The sequence below is a fragment of the Acipenser ruthenus genome, chromosome 21 (assembly GCF_902713425.1).
Source record: "Acipenser ruthenus chromosome 21, fAciRut3.2 maternal haplotype, whole genome shotgun sequence".
NCBI classification, from domain to species: Eukaryota; Metazoa; Chordata; class Actinopteri; order Acipenseriformes; family Acipenseridae; genus Acipenser; species Acipenser ruthenus.
Genome location: NC_081209.1, coordinates 23,389,779 through 23,411,156, shown reverse-complemented (window position 1 = coordinate 23,411,156; position 21,378 = coordinate 23,389,779). Strand labels below are relative to the sequence as shown.

The following is a 21,378-nucleotide window of genomic DNA, read 5'->3' as shown; positions in this document are numbered from 1 at the left end:
GTCAGTGTAGAGTAGAATGCTTTTCAATACAACCACCCAGTCTGGCTTGTATGTGAAGTACAAAAATAGTACCCCGAAGTGCTATTTTTACTCCCGGGCTGTGTTTATGCAGGTGCTCTTTTTCTTGCACAGAAGTTTGGTTTTCTTATTCTTTTTTTGCATATAAAATGACAAACCCTTTGCGCTACTGAGCTCTTTACCAACTTGATTGTTTTTTTGAGGTTTTGCAAAGTTAAATTTGGGGGGGGTGTCAGTAAGGTAAAAGGGGAGGGCTGCCTTGGTGTCATTTGATCGGCCATGGGCTTTGAAGATCAAAAAGCTTACACAGCTGGGCCTACGGAGAACACAGAGGTTTGCGAGTCAGCGGCAAAAGGGCTTGTTTCTTGGCAGCGGAATTAAAGGGAATTGTAGGGAGCGCGCGTACAACTGAATAAAAACACAATATTGGTCGGACATACTGACATCGCAGAGGATGCATGCTAACCGGTAATCAGCGAGTCTCAGAAGTTTTCCCGTGTCTCAACTGGATATACAATAAGTCTATACTGGACTTATACTTCTGGATCAAATTCGACAAGTGGATTTGACAATCGTTTTTGTGAATGTTATCCAAAACGTTCAGGTAGGTGGATTTAGGGAATCTACGGATTTTTAACATATATAGTATTTAATTTATTTATTTATTTTTCTTTTTGGGGGGGGGGGGGCGGAGTACAGGAATTAGGGTATCTGTTAAATCAATTTTGTTACTAGTATTATTATGCAAAATATTTTCAAAATTTGTATGAGAATGGATTGATAATGTATTCAATGGTAAATTAAATCTTAGTAAATGTGATGAATTTTAAAATGCAGTACTGTACTGGACTGATACGCGTTATGTGTATCATGCCAGGGGCATCGGTAAGCTCTGTGTTGACGGGCTTGGATACTCGAGTTACACTGTTACGAGTAGAATTTAACTCCACTGTGTTTAAGATGCCTTTTTTTGTAACAAGTCTTTTAGAAATTGCATGTTAATGACTACAGCAAATCGATCACATCATTTGCCTTAAAACATGAAAGAAATTGTGTTTTGTGGCAATTTAATTCACTAGGTTTTAAGGATAACCGACCAACATGTCCTTATTTCTGTGTACATTTAATGTTTTGTTTTTAAATTCACCAAAATAATCTTATTTTTATCGGGTGGGGCCGAGAGACACACAAATAGCCTACACCAGAGTGCGCCTTTGTTGAATGGTAGATTGTTTATAATGACGTATAAAATTGCATACGATTGTTTATGTATTTCCATTTAAAAAAAAACTGTTCTACCGTGCGTTCTGTTCTGTGCCATTTATATTTCCACACTACAGCGACACAACACTACTTAGAAACATGTCCATTTAGCAGCACCGTATTTACTTACTAGTCTCTGTAAGTCGACTTGGATAAAGGCGTCTGCTAAATAAACAAATAATAATATCTAAATACTGTAGTAAAGTCCAGTGCTTGAATCTCTTAATCCTCTGGTCCTTTTTGTGAGCACATTGCAATACCGGGGTTGTATCTTGTGAACTGGTTACGTTGTGTAGTTTGATCAGTGTGCGGTACAACTGAAAAATGAGTTGCTTTACAGTAGAGCTTGGGATTGTTTTTCATTTTGATTCTTCACAGAAGGCGTCACATGAAGCAGTTTAACTTATTAAAATCTAGAAAAAAAGAAGGTGCTTGCCAGGGCGAAATTATCCTAACAACTACACCTGTGTGCTGTACAAATACTGTCATCTCTTCGGAGAACTGCACACACCTACTGTTTCACAACACAAGGGCACTATTTCCTGTGGGGTTATGCAGGGCTCTGTAGGATATTCGTGTGTGCTGAAAGATTACTAATCCGCAGGCTCTGGAGTTTTCTCCTGGATCAAATCCACCCAGTAATTTGATTTTGACCCTTGCGTGCTGTGCCAGAAAGTTTTATACTGCATGGAATAATCTCTTACCAAATGTAAAATTGATCCGAAATGCCTGAAAACGATGGCATATAACGCTGGAGTTTAATTCTGATATGGTGTTAAATATATCGTAGCGATCTCGGTTAACGCAGGCAGGCGCATCACACAGGGCCAGGCAATCCACACACACAGGCGGAGGGCGAGCGGGAACCCGGGACCTCTCTTGCAAGGAGCGTATATCGGGCTTGTGTCTGTGTGTGATTACGTCACCTACCAGCCCTGCTGCTGCCTTCCCCCGTGCACGCTACACACTCCCCTGCCAGCCTCAAGTCTGCCCCAGACTTGCTCACCAGGCTACAATCCGATGAGTGTGTGCTGGGGTACCTGCATCCCACTGCTAACACCAATGTAGCGAATCTCACTCTTATTCAAAGCTGTGATCATCCCCACAACATTATACAACAAGAACAGAATCAATCCATTTGGTGGCTGCCCATTACCTTTTGTCACTTTGGCTGCTCCCAAATCGTTGTTCTTGTTTGCTTTTCCAAAACAGACTGAAGAAATCCATCTGCAATTCAATGCTGAATCTTTTACTCCTTGACACGTTACCGTTAGCTACCTCTGTAACATCACCTTCTAATACAAGTTGCAGTTATAATTTTAATAAGCTTGTATGGTATTTCAGTGTTGAAAGTGGCTACTTCCTGTATGCGATTTGTCTAATTCAGAAAATGAAGCGGCGTGTAATTGGGTTTGCTGATTGACTGACAGCCATATTGTGCTGTGTTTTAGTCAATAACATTTGTTCTGGCTTCAGAAAAAAGAAATGAAATCTGTTTTTAAAAAAATCTGTCTGCAAAATACACAATTTGAATGTCACCCAATTCTAGTTTGGAAACTTATGCTTTGTCGTGTATAAAAAACAAAGCATCAAAGCTAGTAAACAAAAATAATGTGGTGTTTGAATAGAGATTAGTTATATTAACACAGATATACTAGTTTGCACCATGGTGGTTTCATATATCCAGATATAAACATAAATATTTAAGTTTTTTTTTTTCAGTGCTAAAAACTTCTGTTTATAAAGACTGCAGTTATTTCTGCCAAGGAAAGTTAACATGTAGCAAAACCTTTAGGAAAGTTTTTAAACACGTGTTTGCACTTGTTAAACAACTCAATCATTGAGCCCGAAACTAACAAAATGCCAAATGAACCAATGCTGTTACCTTCCAAAGCATGTCTTTATTTTACAAGATCTGTGTACTTTGTGTGATTTTTATTTTGTGTTATTTCCAGATTGAACTGGCCAGTACTTGAAATAGCAGTTTTATTTCTGTTAATTTGCTTCAGTGTCATTCATTTGACAACTTGGCTATTGTGAGCCCAGTGCTTGCTTTTCAAAGTAAATGTTGAAATAACCCCAGAGATTAAATGTGCACTGCCCATATATAACATATTAGGTGTGTTTATTCGCCAACTCTTTCTCTGCTGCACCTATTGTTAACGAACCAAGATTAGCATTTTAACAACCCCAAAGTGAACTTCTGCTATTCTTACTGGCTGAACACTGTGCAAGTGCCATCCATCACCCTGTCTGACCACAACAGGCTACTGGCTCTGTAATCATTTGAAGCACAGATCATCCGACTGTTAACAGCACAGCTGGCTACAGCTATTTGTTTTTCTTCCACACCACTGGCGACATTGTCAGGCTGTAGTAACTAAAGTTAACATCCAGAACATGGTTTCTTTTGTCTGGCTTTCCTCGCCTCCCTCCGATCCCATACACACCTGCAGTAGAGTTTCAGGGGTTGTAAGACTTTCTTCTATTTCATAGTTCACATGAAGGATGACGTAAACACAGCTTCAGTAACAGTTTCGTTCAATCTAAACAGTTTAATAAATTGCTACGTCAAAAAGGCTAAAAAAAAATTGCATGCAGGTATTTACTTCTAAGACAAATAACCAGATGTACTGTAGGACGCCAGTATACAAGTCTTGAAGTACAGGGTCATTGGCAAAGTTGTTTTTTAAAACCTGATGTATTGATCGTGTGTATATCCTCTTTGGCAGCTTGTCGACCCTTTCTTATGCTTTAAACAGGACACTCATTCGACCTTCAATAGTGTAGAAACCAAAAGGTCTGAATCCCAATTGACCAGTTCCCTGATTTTTTGTTCTGTGTTTTTATTGCTCAGCATGCTACATTATGTGAACAAAAGTGACCCCGGAAATCACAACTGCTGGGCAGCCGTGTGTAGACTCTGCGTTGGCGGAGCTGTATAATTAAACATTAACTTAATTTCCGAGAACCCTTTACTTCGTTAGCCAAGTTTATTACACTGTATCCAGACCTAAGTCTATATGAAAAGTGACAAATATTGTAATATGTACATAAGGCAGCTGTATTTCCAACAAGGGGGTCTTGTGACATGATGATCTATAGAGCAAAGCGCAGGTAGTTTATCAATGTCTTCACAGAACCCCAAGAATGAATTCCAGCTTTATTCTTTTATTTTTCTTAATCATTTTTTTTTTTATTATTTCCCTTCTTTTCAAAATGCCACCTAGTCAATTGTATTGCATCAGTAATGTAAGATTGGTACTGGTAAATTAGTAGAGTGCTAAATAAAATTTACATTGGTTGTAGAGTCATCAAATTGGAAGAGTTTTTTTTTTTTTTTTTTTTTTTTTAAATGGCTGTCCATTTCATGTTTGTAAAAGTTCCGGCAAGAGTAAATTTTATATTTATTTTCAACAGAATTAGAATAAAGAAACGTTATTATTTCAGTCGACATGTTTTTTCAAATTGCAGTTTGATGCAACTTGCAAACAAAGTTGATTTCTATTCAAGCCTGTACAGATGGGCTGTTAAGAATGTTGTAGGTTAAGCAGTTGTGTGACTAGAACACAGCCTGTATCTCTAAGGCAGTCAAACCTACTCTGAACTACACACTTGTGGGCAATAACAAGAAACCTTAGATTGTAATAGAATAAAAAAAAACATAGTTTCCTTCAGGTTGGCTAGACATTTTATACTTTTGACCTTTGTTGCATAATACCATTCTTTTATATGAATTCAGCTGTGAAACAGAATAGTGCAACAGACTGATGATGATTTTTGCATGCCAATTTAAAACTAATCCATTGACATTCATTCCAAGACCACATGTTATAAATGCTAAAACCGGGATTTCTTCAAATTGCACTGAATGAAGAAGAAATACCAATCCATTGCTGAGTTTGCTTCATCACAGCTTACAATAGCTTGTTTTCAAAAGGACTTAATTAACCATGTCCAGTGTGAAGATGAGCACTGTAATTACAGACCTGATGGCAATACTAATGTAGTTAAAAAAAATACAAACTAGACCGTTAGATCAAAGCTGGATGCAGCACAGCCTTTTCCAGTAGCTTCATATTAAACAAATGGTGCCTCAGCACTGATCAAGAACTATTAATGCTAATTTTAAATGTCCGCTTGACGGGTTTAAAAGGTGAACTGCATTCTATTTGTTCTTTTCTAAACCGACCATGTTCTAGCCGATGAAGGGAGTGGATATTTAAAAGCTTACAGCACGTCAGAGTCGGAACAAATTGGAAGGGTTTCAGTATCGATAAATGACACAAGGATCATTATTGTTCTTTATTTTTGGTGTTTGGCATACTGCTTGTTAATTGTTAGCTGTTCTTTGTCTCTGAATAAACTGTTTATATCCATTTAGGCACTTCAGGCATCAGTAATTTGTTTGTCATACATTTTTCAGTCTAAAATGCTCAAATGTCTGTAAAGAGTAAGTTTTTTATACAAGCTTTACAATTACTTTGGGGCAAAATCCATCTACTGTACAAATGGTACTTGTCATATCTTCTGATGCACAAGAATAATGAATGTTATATGAAACTATGGTGCAAGTGCTTCCATTTATAGTGACTAGAAGATTCTTGCAGCTGCACTGGTCCTTGGAAAATGGATGGGAATGACAAATAATATGCTACTTTATGTAGTTCCAAACCAGTGTAAACAAATGATACAGGGGCTTTTGGCTTGTTAGAGCAGAAAGCTTGTGAACCTCATTTGTTTTGTTGGTTGGTTCATTGAGCAGCGTATTCTGTTCTACCCATTTTTATTAACCTTTACAGTGCTATAGATGTGGCAATAGACAGTTACCAATAACTGACACAGATGTCTGAAATCTCAGCTAAAAATTAGCATGTGTCAACACAGCCAGCAAAAATGCTGATCAGGCTTGTCAAATAGCAAGCCCCTACACTGTTCAAAAAAAGGACAGTGTAAGTAACAATGTATACCTTCGTGTAGTCTATATTATGAAAATAGAAAAGAAAAATCGTAGACGTGGAAGTCAACGTATCCAATATTTCTGTTTTCCAGGTAACGTCTACACTTTTCTGAAGCAGGAAGCTTTTACTTTCTGTGTCAACCATGGGGCTGGGAATACAGCTTTTTCTCAGTTTGGTGATGCTTACGACTTCACAGATACTGGCAGTCAGCTTTCCTGAAGATGATGAACCCATTGACACTGTAGACTACCACTGTAAGTATGATCTATTTGTAGGGATGGAAACTGGCTGTTTTCTGAGCTGGGCGTTTTCCCCCTTAACTGACTCAGTAACAACACCCCTCTTGGATTCTATTCTTGTATGGGTAGCTGGAGGGACTATTTTTATAAGCGTTATGTCACCCGAAATGATCATCCAACAAGATACACGGGGTGAAATTCAATAGCCAACAGCAATGTGTTTTAAGTTGGGTTATTGCTTGTGTATTGCTGTTTTTTTTTTTCTTTTTTCTTTTGATGGATTAAGCAGAATCGTGTGCATGAATAAAAAATTGTTCAACTCTTGTCACTTTGGAAATCAGATGGACTTAAAAGCTAGCAAGTTGGTTTCTGTGGGAGGGAAAAAAAGTACAAAATCTGCTGATGCAGTTTGAATGAACACATTGGTAATGTGCCAGTGTAACATTCATTACATTACAGAAGGATTTAGTTTAAGCCATTCTACATGGCATATATACAGTTAATCAATATCATGTATCGAATCCTGAGCTCCGTAATCCTAAATAAGGCTGTAACTCATTTCTGCTTGCAGATTCAAGGCAATATCCTGTATTCAGAGGACGTCCTTCAGGAAACGAGTCTCAGCACAGGCTGGACTTTCAGCTGATGGTGAAAATTCAAGACACACTTTTCATAGCTGGCAGGTGAATCTTCAAGAGACTCCTAATTATATTGGGATTGGAAGACAACTGTCCAGTAATTTATACAAACAAGTATTGATTTGGATGCAGATTTAAATCATACAGCAGATTGCAAAGTCATGTTTTGTTTTTTTTCTGGTTACCTTAAGTATGCTAATCCGTTGTCATGTAGGGCACATTTTTAACCTTGTTTTCTTGTCATTGAACAGGGATCAGGTCTACACTGTAAGCCTAAAAGAATCATACAGGAATGAAATCATCCCTTACAGGGTAAGTTAAGCTTCCATTTAATAATAATGAATCTTTTTCTTTTGAGAGGGGGGGTTTAATTTGAAAAATTCAGGTAATAAATTGATTGTTAAATCATGCTCACTCTCCTAACATTCCAATGTTTGCCTCTAATTGTATCGCTGTTATAAAAATTAGCAAGACACCATTTACCTGTAGATAAGAGCAGGTTTATATCTTTCATGGATGGGTTCACTGATCCTGGTTAGCACTGTGGACTTCCACATTAGCTAGTCCAAGATTAATGATAAACCAGGGTGTGAAATCAGTATGTATAACAAAGACTAATGCTTTGACTTTTTTTTTTTGTTTACAGAAATTAACATGGAGATCCAGGCAACAAGACAGGGAAAACTGTGCCATGAAGGGAAAGCACAGAGTAAGCATGGTTCTCCTCATTGAGTTGAAAAAATAAGTGCCTCCTACAATTCATCCAACACAATCTTGTATCTCTTACCGTTCTCTCTCTCTCTTCTTTTTTTTTTTTTTTTTAAAGGATGAATGCCATAATTTCATAAAGGTTTTCGTTCCAAGAAATGATGATCTGGTTTTAGTCTGTGGCACAAACGCTTTTAACCCCATGTGCAGATACTACAGAGTAAGTAAAGGCTATATATTGTAAATTGGTCAATAGTATTCTTTGGTGACTATCTTCAACCTGTCACTCCAGACAGGAGTCTAAAACAATTATATCTATTTAAAGTCATGTTTTTTTCTTCTTTTTGTTTAGTTGGACAACCTGGAATTTGACGGTGAAGAAATTAGTGGTTTGGCAAGATGCCCATTTGATGCCAAACAGACCAATGTTGCCATCTTTGCTGGTAAGAAAAGGCTTTAAAATAATAAGTCAAAATGATTAATGGCTCATGCAGAGGTTGGCGGGGTTTGATAATGAAATATGAATGCTCAGCGAGTGCCAAGCCTGATCAGAAATATGATTAATCATAATGTATTATTAAAATTAAGCTGCACAATAGTGTCCATAGCAACCGGGCTACACGAATGCCAAAAAAAAAAAAGAATGCATTTTTAAATCTTGCCTAGTTAGCACCTGCATCGTAGGCAATTGTCCGAAGTAAATACCACAATATCTAAAAACAATTTAGGACCTGTTCTGTGTTTGTTAATCCAGACAGCAAACTCTACTCTGCAACGGTCGCAGATTTCCTGGCAAGTGATGCAGTCATATATCGCAGCATGGGAGATGGATCAGCCTTGAGAACAATAAAATACGATTCCAAGTGGTTAAAAGGTAAGGGACAATTACCATTTAAAAACATGGAATTGTACTTTTATTTGCAACAAAGTCAAATGTAGTTTATTATTGTATGTTATTTACTTCAACTGCAGTAAAATAATAATAATAATAATAATAATAATAATAATAATAATAATAAAATACATTTTTAGAAGTAACCCTAGCTGGCAGCACCTGTTTGTATTGTTCTGTGATCATCATCCATCTGTAAGGTCTTTGATTAGCCTTGTGCTTCACTGCACTCTCATTTAGACTTTTTTAAACCTCCAGGATATTGAAAAATCGCCTTAGTTGATATGTAACTTATACTGTCTGCTTACTGACCCAATAGAAGTCACCCTTCATGTTGGTAATGAAGGAGACCAAAGAGTTTAAGACTTGCATAACCAACTTACTCTGTCCCCATTGTTACAGAGCCCCACTTTCTACATGCCTTAGAGTATGGGAATTACGTGTACTTCTTCTTTAGAGAAATAGCAGTGGAACACAATAATCTGGGGAAGGTAAGTTGCATTCTACTTGATTTAAATGAACCTTCAAAAAGTCAAATATACTCAAGATACAAATAGTTTTTGTTTTGCAGTACAACAGTAAATATTTTAAAGAAAGACTAAGTGTTTGTGATCACACATCTCCAAGCTTTTAAGGAGTTCTTCTGTTTTGTTGATGGATAGTTTCCTAAAGGAATTCATTTAGCACTCTGGTTCCTTTAACTCTTAAGATTTACCAATAAACTGAGCCCAGTTTTTCCAGACAGGTTTTAAGCACTCTCCCTAAAGCCGCAAGGTAATAAATATTTCAGTCACACTGATGCAGTCCTTGATACCTGTACTGCGATGTAGATTTACAGTTGTAAATTATTAAGCCTATTACTCATGGTTAATTAAAGTCTTTGAATCTGTTACCTTCCCCCCCCCCCCCCCCCCAAAAAGAAGGTGGGTTTTCCAGTTGGGAGTGTTGTGTTTCCTCAAATCTGGCTTTAAAAACGTCCATCCCTTTCAAGTCAACAGTATACGCTGCACTTGCATGCAGATTTTGGATAAGACGACATCACAATGCCTTGGCCCGGGTTTTTGATGTACTATTTAAACTGTGGAAGTGTTTTTTAATAAGACACTTTTTTTTTCCCCCTAGGCTGTGTATTCCAGAGTGGCACGCATATGTAAAAATGACATAGGTGGCTCCCAAAGAGTACTGGAAAAACACTGGACCTCATTTGTTAAGGCTCGCCTCAACTGCTCTGTTCCTGGGGATTCATTTTTCTATTTTGATGTTCTGCAATCCATCACAGACATAATAGAAATCAATGGCATCCCCACTGTTGTTGGCGTATTTACCACACAGCTTAATAGGTGAGTGATTAATATGACTGCAGCAGTGCAGTTACTCCTCAATTGACTTTTATGCAGTTTGTATCCTAATTCGTTTATTTTTTTCCGCATCTGTGTTTTGTAGCATTCCAGGATCTGCTGTGTGTGCTTTCGGCATGGACGATATTGAAGCCGTGTTCAGTGGCAGATTTAAAGAACAAAAAACTCCAGACTCTGTTTGGACAGCTTTTCCTGAAGATAGATTACCTAAACCGAGGTAGATATTATTAAGCTGTGACACAATATCAATGCTGCAGTTTTAAATAATTTATTAGCAATAATTGGACATGTTGCATATTTAATATGCACTATGCGCACCATATGCAAGCTGGTATTTGTTACAAGTTTGGGCCACATTTTTACTATCTCCATGATCATGTTTAATAAGTAACTGACCTGTTGTCCTCTGATCGCGTACCCTTTCATGTAATAAAATGCTGTTGTGTTCCTTTCAGGCCTGGCTGCTGTGCAGGACATGGTCTGGCAGAGTCTTACAAAACCTCCATTGATTTCCCAGACGAAACCCTATCCTTCATCAAATCCCATCCTTTGATGGATTCTGCCGTCCCATCCGTCACTGAGGAGCCCTGGTTCACAAAGACTCGCATCAAGTATGGCTTACTGCAGAATTAAAGGGATCTCTCTAGACTTACAAATATCATCTCGATCAACAGGGACATTTAACAATGTGCTTTTCTGTTGTTGTAGGTACAGGCTCACTGCAATTGCAGTGGACAATTCGGCAGGTCCTTATCAAAACTACACAATACTTTTTATTGGCTCCGAAGCAGGCGTGGTCCTCAAAGTCTTGGCGAAGACTCCCCTTTCTCTGAATAACAGCGTTTTACTGGAAGAGATTGATGTCTTTAACCATGGAAAGTACGTAGTGATCTTTTATAAAAATGTTCATCCACACAATTAATGATACATTTTTATTTTAGTTTTTAATAATCTCCATAGGAAGAAAAAAAAGTAGATTTGCATTTTTACTGCAATTAAATTCTAAACTGATTTGACTCTTTTTCTTGCACTAGGTGTCTATCCAACAGCGAGGAAGACCGAAAGATCATGTCACTTCAGTTGGACACAGATAATCATGCCTTGTTTGTGGCCCTTTCAAGCTGTGTGATCAAGATTCCACTCAGTCGCTGTGAACGTCACGGCTCCTGTCAAAAGTAAGTCTAGATGCTATGATTTAACAGGAAGACAGAACTAGAAAATATCTGACACTACTGTCAACAGAGTCTATAAAACAGATACTCAGGATTTTGTATTTACCATTTTATCGTGTTACCCAATTCAGGTCTTGTATCGCATCACGGGATCCATATTGTGGCTGGATGGCCGACGGATCATGTGAAAGGGTCCAACCGGGTATGATGTAAGTATTTTTAAGTAGTTTCTTTTAAATGTTCTGTTTAACCCATTACAGGCTCAATGGGGTGTTTCATGCTTGCTAAGGAAACTGTCCTTTGTGATGTAAGGGAGTTTTTGTTTCCCTTCAGCAGTCTACAGTGAGGGGTTTGCCTCAAAAGCATGAAAGGGATACATTCAGCAATAAAAACCCAACTTCAGGGTTATCGCTTCACCTGCTACTGAAGGATTTTAAACATTATTTTTAGCCAGCTGTGTTTAAAAGCAGATCTCATTTCATGGAGTTTCTGTGTAAATGTTTTTCAACAATCTCTGTCTTCCTCTTGTGTCTCCATATTTACAGCTCTGGTTATGAACAAGATGTGGAACATGGCAACACCATGCGACTTGGCAGTTGTCACGGTGAGACATTCACAGCCTGTCATGTTGAATGACACGACTACCTTGGAATATCACACTAGTAACCTTTCACTACATTCTTGTGTGCAATTCTGACACACATATTTATGGTCACATTCTACTAATTGCACTCATGGCAGACATACATACCATGCAGTGCTTCCACAAGAGATTCACAAAGCTGAGCTGTCTGATCAGAGCAAGGATCAGTTACCAAATTAAAAAATATATATATCTATCTCATTCATCCAGTGTTTGTAATGGGGTTTTTAGCAGTAAAATACAACCATTGAATTTATTTTTATGATTTTTATTTTTGATAAATCTTAATAGTTATTTACAGTCCTTTTTTGTTTGTTTTATTTTTGGTCATTGATGACTTGTTCCTTTTTAATTCTTTTAGAATTTGTGGCTACTACAGCTACGCCAGATTACAAAACATTTGGCGATCCAACATCTGGTTAGTTTTTTTACTTTAAATTATTACTTTTCTTTTTTTCTCTTAAGTTCAGCATATTAAAGCCTCCTCTGCTCCTCCTGCAGCTGGCAATCCATCATTTTGCAACCTTTTCTTCATCTTCTTGCCATTCTAACAATAGACATAGACAGGCTGTTTTTGCACAGCAAGCCATTGCATATTAACCGCTCATTGCTGACCGACCACATTTGCTCTTTAAGGCTCCATTAACATACATCTCAGCTGCATGAGTACCCATCAGGCTTAACTCTCTCCTTACCACACCTTGGGAATTTACACAGGTATCCTCTGGGAGACACAGCAGGAAGTGTATTTCTTTTCAGTCTTTTTACTTTATGCTCAACTTTTCTTTAACCATAAATAATGTATTTTTCCACTTTTGGTGCACACATTATGCTTCTGTGTAAAGTAAGAACAGTACATTTTAAATGTCAGAAGTTATAAACAGAGTAAAATTCTCTATGCATAGATAGTGTAACATTCCTTAAAAGGCTACTAATTTAAATTAATGCATTTGCCAAAATATTGGGTAGATAACATACAATTAATATGTTGTGTGTCCAGTACTGTGATATCCTTTGATTACCAAAGTACAGAGCACATTAAGCTAAAACATCGCTGATAATGACACGTACGAAACCCCGTCTCCGGGCCCTTTTTGTTGTGGTAGTTTTTATCCACACTGTTTACCAAATCCTAATGAAATCTGTTTGTCACCACAGACATGGCGTTGTCATCACCCCCTGTCACCACAATGGCATCTGGCCCTATAGTTTCACCAAAAGCCATTGGCCCTCTGTTACCTGAACTGATTGGTTCACGGAAATTTGTGCTCCAAGATGATCCTGACACTTCTGATTTTTATGATCCATTATCAGGGGTCCCAAAGGGTAAGGCCTTAAGAGGGAGTGCTTTACTGCTGAATGGAAACCTGAATAATAGCTGCTATTAGCAGATCTTTGAAGGTCAGCCAAAATCCAGTGAGGACAGCAAGCTGTCTTCAAATTACTACTGAGCATGAACTACTATGGCAGTTATGCAACATTTACTAGAATCTTGCTGTAAAGTGTGTTTTTGTATGAGGAAACACCTTAAGTAAAATAGTCCAGTTACCTGGTCTCTTTTTTTTTTAAAAAGCAGCAACTATACAAAGGTTTCCACCAGCTGACATGGCAGTGATTCATTTAAGTTGATTTACATTTAATTTGAATGTTTTATTTCCATGTTATGTAATCTTCATTGTTTATTTTTGTTTTATTTATTTTTTTACTTCAAGTGAAATGTTTCTTTCTCAAAATGTTTTTGTTTTCTTTCTTTGAAATCTTTTCTTCTCACTGCCATTAATCTCTAACCCTGAACATTTTAACCAATAAAATGTTCAAAAGGCCTTGCCACTAACACAAGTCTTATTTTAAATCCCTTTACTACTTTAAAATGTGGACCAACTGCAAAATTGCATGCAGTGATTTCAAAAAAACATGTCTGTGGTTACTAACAAATTAGTAGGAAACTAATATATACTTTTAAAAACAACTTTTGCACTAAACAGTTTTCTAACTCCTCTAAATGGTTTTAAAATCTGTTATGCCGATACTCTAAATAGTAACTGCTTTTAACAAAATAAACATCTGTTAGATATTCCTAATAGTGTCAAACATGTCTAAAGCATTTGCCATACTAACAGTGAGACTAATCAACCTTTTCTATTAATAAACTGTGTTCTAATCAGCAAGGGTTTATATTAAATGTGATCTGTTCTCTTCACAAAGGTTTAGATTGGATGCTAAGAGTATATTTTGTGTTTGACATTGTTTGTTATGTTCTCATCTGCTTGTAGTAAAAAAGAAATGCATGATAAACAATCTATAATTAAACTGTGGGCTAAAATGTTTAGGTTCTATAAATATGTCTCGCCAGTGATTTTCATATTTCCCTTGGTTCTTCAAATGATTCTTGACAGCAGACGTGATACATGCTATCAGATTTATGTAGCTCTGGCGTGTCCTCCTTTCAAATCATATCATTATAACCTACAAGATAAAAAATAGGGTCCCGACATATTGGTATATTATCATATGGGGCTCAGAAATGATTCCCTGTATTGTACAATAGTTAACAGTGCTGGAATAGCAAAATCTGGAAGTTATCGTTGCACATTAAGTTCTTGACGTTAAATTGGATGTATCTGTTTCAGGTGTGTGGGAGGTTCAGTCAGGAGACTCCAATCAGATGGTACACATGAATGTCCTGATCACCTGTGTTTTTGCTGCTTTCCTCCTGGGTGCTTTCATAGCTGGTGTGGCAGTTTACTGTTACAGAGATGCTTTCTTACGAAAACCCAGGAAAATTCATAAAGATGCTGAATCAGCTCAGTCTTGCACAGACTCAAGTGGAAGCTTTACAAAACTAAATGGATTGTTTGATAGCCCAGTTAAGGAATACCAGCAAAATATTGATTCGCCTAAGCTGTACACAAGCTTATTGAGTAATGGGAAAGATATGCCGACAAATGGAGACACAAAGACGATGATATTGAGCAGCCATACTCAACCTCCAGAACTAGCTGCTCTTCCAACTCCCGAGTCTACCCCAGTTCTTCAGCAGAAAAGCATGCAGCCTATTAAGAACCAGTGGGAGAAAGCTCATAATGTAAAGGTTTCGAGAAAGGAATCTCCTCTCAAAAGCCCTCAGTATTTTCCATCTAGTCCTCCGCCTCACTCCCCTATTGGACATGGACATATTCCAAGTGCTGTTGTTCTTCCGAATGCTACCCATGACTACCGTGCTTCCTTCTCAAATCCAGATTTCCACAGATCGGAAAGGAAAATGCAGAATATTGATCAGCCTGCATGTGGAAAATCAAGCAAAAAAGACCACAGACGATCTGTGGATGCAAGGAATACCCTGAATGACCTTCTGAAACATTTAAATGAAACAAACAGCAATCCAAAAGCTATACTTGGAGAAGTCCCCATGCCCCACCAAAGCCTGCCACTGGACCCGATGACAGAGATGCCACCTAAAATTCCCAGTAGAGAGGCTTCTCTTTATTCTCCCTCTTCCACTCTTCCAAGGAACAGCCCGACTAAACGGGTTGATGTGCCCAGTACTCCAACAACACCAACAATACCAATGAACACATTAGAAAGACAGAGGGGCTATCACAGAAATTCTTCACAAAGGCACTCAATGTCTGGCCTGCCTAAAAACATTAACTCGCCAAACGGTGTGGTATTGTCAAGACAACCTAGTGTGAACAGAGGGGGATATATTACTCCCAACCCCCCATCTAGATTGGACTCGCATGCAACACCAATTGGTGTTCATTCTCAACCCTCCTTATCCAGACAGAGCAGCTACACAGGGCATGGCTCACTTCCACGTACTGGAATCAAGAGGACACCCTCCATAAAACCAGATGTTCCTCCAAAACCCAATGGGTTTGTTCCTCAGACTACTCCAATGAGACCAGTAAACAAATACAGCTACTAAAGTTTCTATTCACATTGCAAAAGACCCAGGTGTGGTTGCATCCTACCGAGAGGTGTTACTGATGTTGTAGGAAGGTAAGACTTTATGGAGCAAGTGGCCAAAGAAGCTACTTCCAACAGCATCCTCTCTTTTTTTTTTTTTGCAAACTATGCCAGGAGGACAGCAAGTTTTCTGTTTCAGTACGAGGACAAGAGGTGGTCGTGACTTGTGTTGCACGCAAGTCTGGAGCCGAGGAAAAACAAAGTGCATGGAGGGACTTAATTATTCGTTTTATGCCAATTTTGGCATTCTAAATTACCATGCGAGAATACTTGAATGGGTTCCATTATTCACTGCCACTGAGCATTGTCTTACTGTCTTCCCATTTAAATGTGAACTTTGTTTTGGGGGGGGGGGGGGGGGGAGTATGCATTTGTCAGACCGCTTGGCCAAAATATCAGAAACTATAATATTTCCATGATATTTTGAATTACAAGCAAATGTGCTTTGACACTGAAATGCATTTATGGACGACTTGTAGCAAAGAAGTTTCATTTGTGGCAAAAAGTCTGTCGCAAACCTAATGCTAACCCTGTGTACAGTTTATAAATGTACGCAATATGATGCACTTACAACATTTGTGCAGTGAGAATATTCAGAAGGTGCACACTGATCCTAAATCACTCCATTAGTACCACATTTTATATGGATAACAACTTGGGCCAATCTATGTCTCATTACCATTCAGGGAGAACTTACTAGGACTTGTGTTTTATCTCCCTGGACATTTCTAAAGTACATTTGTTTTGCTGCTATTGTTTATATATATATATATATATATATATATATATATATATATATATATAATGTGTGTGTGCACTTAGTACCTAGCTGTGGTTCTCCATTGTACAAACATTTTACTACTCCAAGACTGTCAAGAAGACACTGTGAAGCAGAGTTCCTAGTCTTAATGGCCAAGGGCTTTTAGTATAGAATTAGGCACTGCCTTTGTGAGGGCAAGGCAGCGCCGTGTGTAAATGCACAAGCCTTTCACCATTTGAGGCCTGGGTTAGCCTCAATGGACATTACAAAACCACCACATCATTTGTCAAGTGACAGCCTCTTCAGCTAGTGCCATTGTCCCTCACATTTTACTAGCTAGAAAGAAATAGCCCACTGCCTTTGTACTAAAATCATATATATGTTGAAAATGTAAGTGCTTCTTTTCTTTGCCCTCAAAACAATCAGTGAATTTCAAGTCTAGTAGCTACCCATTAGGTATTAGAGTAGTGCAATCGTTTAAAAAAAAAAACAAAAAAAAAAAACACACAAAAACGAACAACAAGGTGTCCCAAAGTCATGCAGGTAATGACCATGTTCTGTAAATATATTTTTGTGAGTTTACCTGAATCTGTGCATTGTGTGCCTTATTCGAAAATCACTATCATAACTGCTGAACATTCGTCAAGTGTTCTTGAGCATTCATATTTGTGTGCCAGTTATACATTTTTCTAATAAAAAAATAATAATAAATCACTACACAAAAAAGGTATATCCACAAATAAAGCAACGTTAGATAGAAAATTCCATTTTACAATGTTAACGGATCAATCTATCGTAGCTATCAGAAGATTAATTACATTTCCTTTTTACAGAATGAAGACACTTGTTATTCCAAAATAATAATTTTAAAAAAAGATCACCTTTTTGCTTTCAGCTGTTATTGAAAGATGCTATCTTGCACAGTTGGAAGTATAATTCAGTGAATGTAAAACACTAATTACAGGGAGTAGTATGTTAAACTGGGTGCTTAAGACGGAGACAAACTACATGAAACTAAGATGTTACCTTCTTTGTTTTATAGGTTTCTGTAAAACTAAATACAACCATCTAATTAGATTTTGTCAACGGGGCCTCTTGGTCACCCAATTACAGAACGCATGTGTTTTAATACATGGATTAACAAGGCTGGAAAAGTACATTGAAAACATTCAGTTAAATAGAATATGATTGGACGCACATGCACGGAGGGCTTATTCAGTGTTTCCAAGTGGTAAAAAAAAAAAAAATAATTATCTAATTTAACCTTAAGGGTTCTAAGATTGCAAATACGTTTGCCTGTATGTGCCCAAAGTTCAACTGTGTTTACAAGACATTTTCTGTTATTTATTGAACAAAAAAAAACTTTCATCAAGTCGCAGTTGTTAGTACTGTACTTCCTTGAGTACTAAGTTACGTACAAAGTGAAAGCTGCACTGTACTTGTGTACTCTGTTGAAAGGTTTGTAATGTTGAACTGCCTTGTATATTGCAATGTGAATTCAAACAGTCTTTATGTTGCAATTTGACTATTCAAGCCTATTCATTAAGATGCTTTGTGTGCGAAGAATAAACCCAAGCTGTCAACTTTTGTTTTTAATACAGCGCAAATTCAGAGCTGACATTCAGTTGTTTGTATATGTCCTGTGGAGTACTTTAACATGTGTAGAGATCTTGTAAACTTGTACTGTGAATGTGTAAATAATTACTTTTTTTTTTTTTTTTTTTAACACAGCATGTAAAGTAAAAAATAAAATATTACAGTGCAGAACATAACATTTAATTGTTTGAATAGATGCATATTTAAAAACTACTGTATAATGCTGAAAGGTTTTAAGGCAGCAGGGGGAGGGAGTTTGGGGGTCAAGAACAAAAGCATATCATCTAAGATACTATGATTAGAATCTACTGTTGACAGTGTGCCAATTAAGTGATTATCACCCTGGAGATATCTAGTGCAATTATATTCTTCTTAAAACTGCTCCCAGGGGGTATGAACTAGCAGCTTGAAAATAAGCATTGAAGGACAGTTCTGCATTTACCAAAGTAATATAATAGAAAGGCTTTCTTTTCGCATCAACATTTTTTTCCTGGTTTGTCTGCTAATAAACATGGCTGTTTACAACCACTTAAGCAGAACAGAATCCTCATCAGTGCCAGCACAGCAGTCATCTTAAACTATACAATTCTGTTGAGAAAAGCATAAAGCTGAACTATATTATATTGGGGGTTATTGCCATTTATTTATTTTTAAACAGTGAATTTAAATACTCCCTGTCCTTTTAAACCTGCAGACCAATTACGGATCAAAAATCACCCCGGGGGGAAAATGCAAGCAGTTAGAATATATTTTGCTGTTTAGATGATTAAAAATAGACCATATGATGTTTACTACTTTTCAGTTGCCAAGTTCTGTTTCCTCCATGCGGTTTAGTACATTAAGCTCGGAACGTTAGAATCATTTCAAAACTGCAATCCAGAGGAAAACAACACACACTTCAGATGTGGTAAAGTTCCTAAAGCTGTTTGTAACACGTAGTCAGAACATAGAACATCTGGCAAAGTCATTATGGGACTGAAATTGCAAAGCACTTCTATAATACACAGCCAGATCTTGATAAGATCTGGTCATTGGACCAGGGAGCAAAAAGCTTTTATCCAACATGCAGTGTACAGTATCATGACAAGATGTCATTACTTTCACATGCTGGGAGCCTTATAAGCTGCAATTTGCCCCAAAGCATGAAAATATGAGCATGTTGTTAGACTATAAATCAAGTTTTAAAAAATAAATTGAGTTACCTTCAGGACACTTCAATAGGTTGTCAGTGGTTTGCCAATAAATGCTTCTGCATGTTCATACCAGCATTTCAGATGGTGGCCTAACTGATATTTTACAGAGCAAATATTAGTTCCAGAAGGGTGGGTAGTTGCTATTTTCATAACTTAACATTTTTTTTAAACTTTGGTTTATGCCAGCGTACTACCCTTATAAGAAATATTGGTAATTGTAGAGTGTGGTTTTTTTTAAGCTTATTTTTGTATTATTTTTCTTCCAATTTCATAAAAATAATAAGACATCCAAGGCAGCAGCTTTTAAAGTCAATTTTTATTGTATAGAATAAATGAGGGGCAAATCAAAACAAAAAAAAAAGATATCCTTAAACCAAAGGTGAAGAACCACTGCCTTAATTAAATAAAAACAAATTCAAACCTCCATATTTACCCTTTTTACCCTTTTTATTGTCTGAAAAAAAAAATTCCAAAAATGTTTTTTCCTTCTCCTAAAAGTGAATCGAACCGGCCCATTATGCAATACCTTCAGCCACAATTACCTCTTTCAGCACCAAGTACCTTAAATAAGTAAAATTATTTTAGCTGCATACCAAAGACAGTTGGGTCTGCTGTGTTGAGTAGTGTCATCTTCCTAGACTGCACAAGCAGACCCCTGTTTTTAAGGATAGCAATGAAAATGAAGAAGTGTACCAGTGAAATAGTGCATCAAAGCAATGTCCTGTCACCATCACTGGATAAAGCTGTTGATTTTCACGCTCGGTTTATCCTTGACACCAATGCTGGGTTTCTCTGAACTCATACTTCAACGGTGTCCTTAAGAAACAACCCAGACAGCTGTGTTAGACCCTACAGCCTAATCAAAACTTTTGTTGGAAAAAATGCCCTGTTCACAGATTCTAACAATCAATTGCACCAGAGCATTATTTGTAACCTTGGCCTGTAGAGGTAATTTGCACTACTGGTTTGTAGAGCCATGTGCCAATTAATCCATTGTTTCTTTCTGTTAGGGTAAATAGATCCTTAACATTGGGACAATGCAGAGCCTGGTGTCTTGCTTCATGCCTGATTTAACATGCATATGCAGACAAAGAACTTCAGCTCCTATATTTCCCTAAATATTACAGCACAGAGCAAGTGCTTTGTGATCTACGCTATATTTGTTGGCATTAAGATTTCCATTACACGAGAGTAGATGTTAAAACTTCATGCTGATTTGAACTCGGCTCTCGCCACGATAAGCACCAACTAAGACGTAGCTTTACAGTAAACTAATGTGATCCATGTGTGTCTCCATCCATTTACGTTTCCTTCCATATGATGATGTAGATATCCTTCTGTCTGGTGTTAATGGCTGAAGTGTAATGCTGGCTCCAGGGATCAGCTTATTTTGCCTCCCTGGCGCATCAGCACACACAACGGCTGCGATGCTGGCTCCGGGGATCAACCAAAGTGCGGCCTCCCCAGCGCATCAGCATGACAACCGTCTGGATTGAGCTAAGTAGGGTACATCTCTGGGGTTTTCAAGTGGGCACCTTCCATCCTCAGTGTTTCGTCGACTAGCCCACGACACCTCAAGAGGGCTCGACGGTGATTCTGGCGTCCCAGCATCACCCCCCTCCGTCCCCCACTCAACTCAGCCCAGCTTACTTACCTGTCCCCAGCCAGAATCTTTCCGTCTCAACCACAGCCAGTTGCTGCTCCTCTCTGCTGCTTCAGATAAGTAAGAATGAACACTCTAATTGCTACAGAGACTGTTCTCCTTTGACCTAGATCCTGTAATAAATAAAATATCATAATGTATTTTTCTTGAGGCTCAAAGGCCCAATTCATGAACCATTTATATGAACTCACATTTTTCAAAATTATTCATTTGAGAATCGTGTTGCAGGAAACTCCCCTTTCAACCCAAGCGAGATGTGTTTTGTTAAGGATGTTCAATAAACCTTTCAATTTTACTGCTGTTCC

The 21,378-nt window shown here is 37.7% G+C and overlaps 1 protein-coding gene across 7 annotated transcripts in view; it reads left to right on the top strand.

Moving 5' to 3' along the window:
• The window catches only part of LOC117428170 (semaphorin-6D-like), a 79,908-nt gene extending 63,688 nt beyond the window's left edge, over positions 1 to 16,220 (top strand). For 3 of the 7 annotated variants that reach the window (XM_034046910.3, XM_034046907.3, XM_034046908.3), the window contains 18 exons: positions 6,334 to 6,496; positions 7,053 to 7,164; positions 7,371 to 7,431; positions 7,766 to 7,828; positions 7,946 to 8,047; positions 8,180 to 8,270; positions 8,582 to 8,701; positions 9,122 to 9,210; positions 9,842 to 10,059; positions 10,163 to 10,294; positions 10,533 to 10,688; positions 10,786 to 10,956; positions 11,112 to 11,252; positions 11,381 to 11,458; positions 11,795 to 11,853; positions 12,254 to 12,310; positions 13,051 to 13,218; positions 14,523 to 16,220. In XM_034046910.3, coding sequence (XP_033902801.1) covers positions 6,385 to 6,496; positions 7,053 to 7,164; positions 7,371 to 7,431; positions 7,766 to 7,828; positions 7,946 to 8,047; positions 8,180 to 8,270; positions 8,582 to 8,701; positions 9,122 to 9,210; positions 9,842 to 10,059; positions 10,163 to 10,294; positions 10,533 to 10,688; positions 10,786 to 10,956; positions 11,112 to 11,252; positions 11,381 to 11,458; positions 11,795 to 11,853; positions 12,254 to 12,310; positions 13,051 to 13,218; positions 14,523 to 15,820 — 3,228 coding nt within the window. In that variant the 5' untranslated portion in view covers positions 6,334 to 6,384 and the 3' untranslated portion in view covers positions 15,821 to 16,220. Of the gene's footprint in view, positions 1 to 255; positions 623 to 6,333; positions 6,497 to 7,052; positions 7,165 to 7,370; positions 7,432 to 7,765; positions 7,829 to 7,945; positions 8,048 to 8,179; positions 8,271 to 8,581; positions 8,702 to 9,121; positions 9,211 to 9,841; positions 10,060 to 10,162; positions 10,295 to 10,532; positions 10,689 to 10,785; positions 10,957 to 11,111; positions 11,253 to 11,380; positions 11,459 to 11,794; positions 11,854 to 12,253; positions 12,311 to 13,050; positions 13,219 to 14,522 lie in introns of those variants that run through there. The other 4 variants (XM_034046909.3, XM_058995136.1, XM_058995137.1 and 1 more) reach the window with 4 other exon arrangements.
• Positions 16,221 to 21,378: the final 5,158 nt, after the last annotated feature.